Genomic DNA, 7,367 nt, shown 5'->3' with positions numbered 1-7,367 from the left:
CTTTCTTTATTTGCTTACAAGGAAAAAACTTTTTTTGTTTGTCTGACCAGTCGACATATAATGCCGTGAACCACCAACCAATTCAAAATCGACAACTTTATTCATATTAATAAAACCAAATTTAATTTTAAGAAATCAAAGCCTATTTTATTGATTATTCACATAGATTTCAGTTCACCATGAAGCACTGTAATTATTTTTAACTGAATGGATTTTTCTCAATCATCGTTGACCTGCAGAGCAAGAAAAAACGACGATTGAGGCCTCCCGGAAACCCAAGAGAACGTAAAAATTCTATATAAATCTTATTTTGAAATTCATTAAATATAGAATTTGAATTTCAGTGGTAAATTATATACCTAAAATAATAAAAACCCATTAATCGAACGAAGAGGCTGATGAGAGTATATTATTTGCAAAGGTAAATTACTTAGTTATTACAACACTTCTCTTTTACTTCACTTTTTGTTGTTTGTCTGCTAAAAATCTTATAATCGACATTTAACACCCTTCTACCTGTCCAATCGATCTGAAATTTTGCACACTTGCGTAAAGTCAGAGACAATGCTCGAATCAAGGGACGGAATAAACATTTTTAAAATTAATTATTTTATATATTAAAACAAATGTAAAAATATCTTTTTCAATATTTAAAAATAAAACAAGAAATTCTTTGTACATGTGTAATATCGGAGACACTGGCCTCTTGAGAAGTGAGGTCTGTAAAAAGTAATTTTTTAACGCATATTATTTTATAAATATATAACCTAATTTAAGTGCATAAATTGAATACATAAGAGAATAAAAATCCACTTGTTTGCTTAACGATGGAGCTGGACTCCGAAACGTTTTCTCTTATGAAGATAAGATGAATTTTTGTGGTATTGTTTTTGCTTTGAAATTCCTAATAAAAATCCATTAGAGAAGAGGCTGATGATAGAAGAGGATATTATATATCTGCACAGGTGAATGCTTTGGTATTTCCTCTGACGAAGGTCGTATAATAAGGACAGGAAGCTGTCCTGATAACATGTCGATCAAGCGAGGGGAGTGTCGCTACTATTAAGACCATTGAGAAGACAGATTTTTACTCACCGAAGTTTGCTGGAGTTTTTCGTTAGGAAACCCAACAACAACCACTTTGAAATAACAAGAACTACTTTAAAATAACAATAACTATTATGAAATAACAAGAACCACTTTGAAATAACAAGAACTACTTTGAAATAACAAGAACCACTTTGAAATAACAAGAACTACTTTTAAATAACTAGAACTACTTTGAAATAACAAGAACTACTTTGAAATAACAAGAACCATTTTGAAATAACAAGAACTACTTTGAAATAACAAGAACTACTTTGAAATAACTAGAACTACTTTGAAATAACAAGAACTACTTTGAAATAACAAGAGCTACTTCGAAATAACAAGAACCACTTTGAAATAACAAGAACTACTTTGAAATAACAAGAACCATTTTGAAATAACAAGAACTACTTTGAAATAACAAGAACTACTTTGAAATAACAAGAACTACTTCGAAATAACAAGAACTACTGTGAAATAACAAGAACCATTTTGAAATAACAGGAACAATTTCGAAATAACTAGAACTACTTTGAAATAACTAGAACTACTTTGAAATAACAAGAACTACTTTGAAATAACAAGAACCACTTTGAAATAACAAGAACCATTTTGAAATAACAAAAACCCTTCAACTATGAAGTTCGTCATAAAATTATGACCTACATCCGTTATCAGTAATAACAGATGAATAAACTCATAAAGTCGAAATTCATACTCGTATAACCATTAAAATGCTTAACAGATCTGCGTGCAATGATATTTTATTTAACACCGCTGAGCAACGATGCCTTACTCACATCTAAATATATTCTGTAATCCAAATGAAGACGTTATATTAGGTTCCTTATATTAGGTTCAGTCCTGTGTCAGTGAGTGACAGAGAGCGCATTTTCTCGTCGACGATAACTTGAGGTCACGGACGGACGGACAGACAGACGGACATGGCGAGCACAATAGTGCATTTTTTCCATAAATGAGAAAATGCGCTAAAAATACCGCAATATAAGCAGTAAATTACTTCTTATTGCGTTGCCAGGAGCAACTAATCTTCAAGGATCGAGTTACAGAAATTTGCCTTTTACCGATTTAGTTGCAAACGGACCAAAAGTGCAAGCAAAATCACGACGCGGAGTGTTTACAATTTTAAGAATGCGCTTGGTTTCATTCACATCGCTTCAGAATTATGAATGATATTCGTCACTTATTCGATATCATTGCAAAAAGCACTCACACAAATTTCAGACGGTTTCTTTTATTAATAATATGTAAATTTAGAAGGTTAATGATCAACCAATCTCGTTTAAGGAAAATGTTGACTTAAAATTATATAATAAATCTTTTGATGACAATAACTAATTTATTGAGATGACAGAAATGTATTCGGAACTGGAAAATTCTATTTTATTAATTAATAGTGCAGTGTCAAAATAAAAAATGGCGAAAGCACAGAAGAAACCCCTTTTTTAAATTGCTCCGGGGATTTGAGATTATATTTTAACTTGCAATTCTGTCTCATAAGCGTTACTCATTGCGTGACTATTATTAGACTAATTTTCCTTCTTTTGCAGAAGGACCGATCAGAATCGATTATTAATAACTATCGCTATGACCGATTTTGGGATACATATTTTTTTAGTTAAAATTACATCAAATTCATAACATCTTTTTCATAACTTCTATACTTCGATATGCAGCCTTCACGAGCCCATTTAGAAATAAAAAATAATTGCTTTCTCCATGATTCTCCAAGGAATCGCAATTGAAAAAATAACTAGTCAATCACAAGTAGAATCTGGCAGCATAGGTGCAACATTTATTTTACGTCAGCAGTGCGTGTCAAGTCAAAAAGAGCGCCTCGATAGCAGCAGTTGTCGTACACCAAATCTTGAGAGCAAATCTGTGGTTGCGGACCGACCGCAGGTCGGATTCTGGTGGCAGCCTCAGTTTACTCCGAGCCTGTGTGGAGGTTGTATGTACGTGCGTGAAGCTCTTGACCGCGTGAGAGAACCTTACCACCGCACGCTTGTATGCCCTTAGGGTTTACGTTGGAGTTTAGACGCGTATGCGATTAGTCCCATAACATCAATAACAGTGTAGGAGTACCAGACCTGACTTGTGTCGAAGGAGTTCGCGGAAACATGCGTGATATTAAATAACTTAGACGACGTTGATCCGAACTGGTATTTCCTAGTGTTCATCTTTGAATTTCAGCACTGACATCCTTGTATTTCTCACTGACAATGGCTTCTCTCAAGTCGAGTTTATTGGTATGTTTTTTATTACTTATTTCGCGATCTGTAGTGATGTGTCGGCGACAGACTGGAGTGACACTGCGGGAGAGTGGCTACGAAGGAGTGGTAGTTGCAATTGAAGAAGATCTGCCGGTCTCGCTGTGCCAAGAAGTTTTGATTGGACTAGAGGTGAGATCTTAATTTTTGTGTCTTTCTGTCAGATTCATTTAGTATGTCGCAATAATCGCAATCAATATATTTCTTATAGTTTTGTGAATTGTGGAGATTTGTACCTTTTCATTTTGTGATTTGCTATAAACCTGAGCACTCTGATAACACCTCTTCTAATTATAAGAAATCCTCATTCTTCCTTTAAAGCGGGCAAGTGGCAAGCTCGGTTGAAATTTACCTTAATTGTGGCCCCGACAAAGCTTTCAAATCTCATTGAGATTCTACGCCATGCATCCACAAAGTGTAGATGAACAGTGATTTCATCTTTGCTCCTTTATACCCTGAAAAATAACTATAATCCGTCTACTTATTTCTCCAAAACTTGACTCAAAAATTCATGTTTCATTAACATTTCTTCCAGCAGCGACTTCGGAAAGATGTCTTATAAACTCTTCAGATGTCGAACATCCGTCTTGGGCATTTCTTGCACTGTTTAGTTTTGCTCGCAGCTCACGTACGCTGCAAAGGTGATTCACATTGAGCGTCTATTAACCAAGTAGGGGAATGAAAATACCACGAGTTTTACCGGGACTTCTATGTATCCTAACTAGAGTTTATTTTACGATCACCAACAACATCCAGAATAGGAGGCGTGAAGTTCGTGGGCACGTCTGATTCGACCGATCACTTTATAAGGCTTTTAACTTTAGGCCTAAATTCTATTTGTTTTTCTTGGTCGGTCACTTGAAAGCGCAATAGATGTGTGCTGTGAATAAGCATACAAGCTTGTAGTAACATTTTGTTTTGAACACTTTTCCTCCTTTTGGAACGAACGCTTCTCATTGATCAATTAGATGGAATTCCGTACTTATCGCATTTTTTTAATTTTCGGTGACCAATGAAAATTTTTTCGCGAAAGTCGATACGAAAAGTCGACAATTTCTATTTAAGCTTAATCTATTAAAAATATGTTGACCTCTTCATTTTAATATTTTACTTCAGACACTGACTCATTACAATTTAATTTCTGAATATACTGTACATGTGAGGCATTTGCAGCCTTTTATGTATTCATCTAATATGGCTTCCACTATGGAATATGGCTTCCACTATTCATCTAAATGGCTTCCACTACAAATATGTTTTAGCTTTGCTGCTAATATCACGCTGAGCAAACTTGGTTTGGTTCTGCTGGATACCCCCTCTACTAGTTTTGTTCTTATTATCATGGAACGCATCCTCAATAATCTACGGGTAAAAAGCACCATTTCTCACTAGCACAGTTGTTACCAATAATTGTCTGAATATATTCATACTTTGGTATTAATTAATTGACGAGCTCTTATATATTCATACTTTGGTATTAATTAATTGGCAAGCTCTTATTCAGTTTTCTGAATTTCCTAACTTAACAATCTTTCTCGTTAGCTACACACGTGTTAAGTTCCCTAAACTTTGGCATGCGTGCATGTGATCACAACATCACATCCTGCAGAATAGAGGAAATCTCGATTGTATAAGCGCAGTATTTTATAATTTTCTCACTCACTGGTGACTGAATCAATTGAGATCCAAATTAACCTTATCGTATAAAAAAGAATTCCATTTATTTTCGAGGTATTTAAACCCGTTCAAAAGTTAGTCAATGAACAAATTGTTTACTCTTGAAAAGTAAACTATGTTGGTAAAGTAAATTACAGTGAATGAAGCGAACTTCTTAGACATGGATCAATTTAAACCTTTTGGGATTATCCCAGATTCGCTTTCAAGCGAACTGCAAAGCCTGCTGAGCTATACTGTAGAGTGTAGACCAAAACTTAGTTTTCTTAGGTCTCTCTAAATGGCAAAATTCTTTGGGCTGTCCTTGGTAAAAGTGAAGGCTGTTTATCCATTCTTTCCATTGAGTTATGGTTCGGTGAAGTGTTAGCTTAGGTAATCCCTTAAATGGCCATCTTTTGTTCCTCTCTCACACCTCTGCCAAGCCTCAAGCGGCCGTCGCTGGAGTAATTATTAACCCACGGAATTTCTCTACTTCGCGTGTGGTGGTCGACGCTAGCTATTGCTTTTGTAATGTACCTGAGCTATGTCGAAATATTTTTGTTTTGTTCATGCGTTGGAATTAGAATGTAGCTGCCCCGTTTAATACTTACCTATGTAATGCTCAGTGCTAATAATAATTATAATATACACCGCTTGAAGCGACGTGGCTGCTTCGTTTTCGTCTGTGGCTCTTTTTTGCCCCCTTTTTCATTTTTTACCTGAAAGCCATGCTCTGAATGGATCTTCAGAGCTGCCATACTTTGCATAGTTCTCGAATGTATGGTGAGATCATCCATCAAAATGTCACTTTTCAATTACCTTTTTTGTTCTTTAATCAAGCTGAAGCGTTACGAACTGTCACTACCATTCCTGTCAAGAGTGAGCCCTTTACGTCGAGTACCCGTAGGCGGGATGTAGCATCTCAAAAAAGTCAATTAGGTATTCACATAATGAATTCTAATTTATTTGTTTGATGGATGTGGCTTACCTAGTAAAAATTTGCAAATTTGAAATTAATTATGCATTATTCTCATCTAATTTTTAGATGAGAAAAAAATCGTGAATCGATTTTTCGTGAATCTTCACATCACGAAAAATGATAACTTCATTGAAATGCTTCAAATCAACAGCCTTGAAACCTCTACATGTTGCTAACATTTTATTTCTTCATCCATGTCATTCTACGTAGTAAGTAAATCTCTGTTCACTCTATAAGAAGTGGTCATCTTGTCTCGGTACGGCATTTCTCGCCATCTCTGCTCATTCGCCGGCCAGCCGACCTCATGCTCGACTGAACTTCGAATTCCTAAAAACAACTCGAGCATCCACTCCTCATTCCTCCTTCGTTACGTGATTAAGAATAATGACTTATGGAACCAGTTGACGCTTTTCCAGTCAACTCTGGCGGTCTGCTAGTACGTTTATGCCGCTCAGTATTACTTTGAATTTCGTTCCAATAATTGCAATTTGAAACTTGTCTCGTGTCGGAAACTTGTTAAACCTGGTGTTTTGAATCAATTTCATTGCTGGATCCGCCAGTATTTAAAAACGTATAAATATCAATTCTCTTCAAGTCCTCATAACCTGTGTATGTGCCTTGAAGTACCGTGGTTTCACGTCTCCTTTTGTAGCAATAATTTTTTAACATCCGTGTCAGTGTTTCAAAAGAAACAAACAAGCATCGATTCATCAAGATGTTAGAGTTTCCATGGTTGGCGGGTGGCCGAAGCATCTGTATGTGCCCGGGGCCTCCCGCGGTCAGGCGGTTTTCCAGCTTTTTGGGTTAGGTGCACCTGGGTTTTGAGTCTACGATCCAACCCAAAGCAAGCCAAGATGGTCATTTTTTTTAGTGCGTGAGGTAAAATTGAGTGGTTATAGTTAAATGAAAAAAAAGGAAAGTTGCAGTGATGTCGTTATTTGCGTTTACATAGATATATTCTTTTAAATTTGTGAAATGACTTTCGAATTTTTGGTATTGGACACTAAGAAATATTCATGATATTAAATTTCGGTGAAAATTTAGTCACACTATGGATTTTCTATCCCGAGATCGGTACTTTACAAGCGTTGTAGTCTCCACAATCCCAGGTTCCTGATTTGCATAGACTGAGCTTTCGCCTACCTCGGTGCGGAGTCACAAACCTAATAGGTTTGAAGCTTCATGCTATGATCATTGACATGCGTGTAATGTTGACTCATTGCCCTTTTTCCGGAATGTTCTCAAGCAAGTTCTGGCATCTCGCATACGGAGACCATGAAATTTATCGTCATCGATCAACTTTAGTTCTAGGAACGGGTTATTGTTTGCAATTCCGGCTCATCCTATAGCTTCAA

The 7,367-nt window shown here is 36.0% G+C and overlaps 1 protein-coding gene across 1 annotated transcript in view; it reads left to right on the top strand.

The window, feature by feature from the left end:
• Positions 1–3,025: 3,025 nt before the first annotated feature.
• LOC108669947 (calcium-activated chloride channel regulator 1) overlaps positions 3,026–7,367 on the top strand; it is a 38,986-nt gene continuing 34,644 nt past the window's right edge. Inside the window, exon 1 of the mRNA XM_018157393.2 lies at positions 3,026–3,512. Coding sequence (XP_018012882.1) covers positions 3,333–3,512 — 180 coding nt within the window. The 5' untranslated portion in view covers positions 3,026–3,332. The remainder of the gene's footprint in view (positions 3,513–7,367) is intronic.

Source organism: Hyalella azteca, unplaced genomic scaffold (assembly GCF_000764305.2).
Source record: "Hyalella azteca isolate HAZT.00-mixed unplaced genomic scaffold, Hazt_2.0.2 contig13900, whole genome shotgun sequence".
Classification (NCBI taxonomy): Eukaryota; Metazoa; Arthropoda; class Malacostraca; order Amphipoda; family Hyalellidae; genus Hyalella; species Hyalella azteca.
Note: the sequence above shows the minus strand (reverse complement) of the source record. Positions and strands in the feature narration are given on the sequence as shown.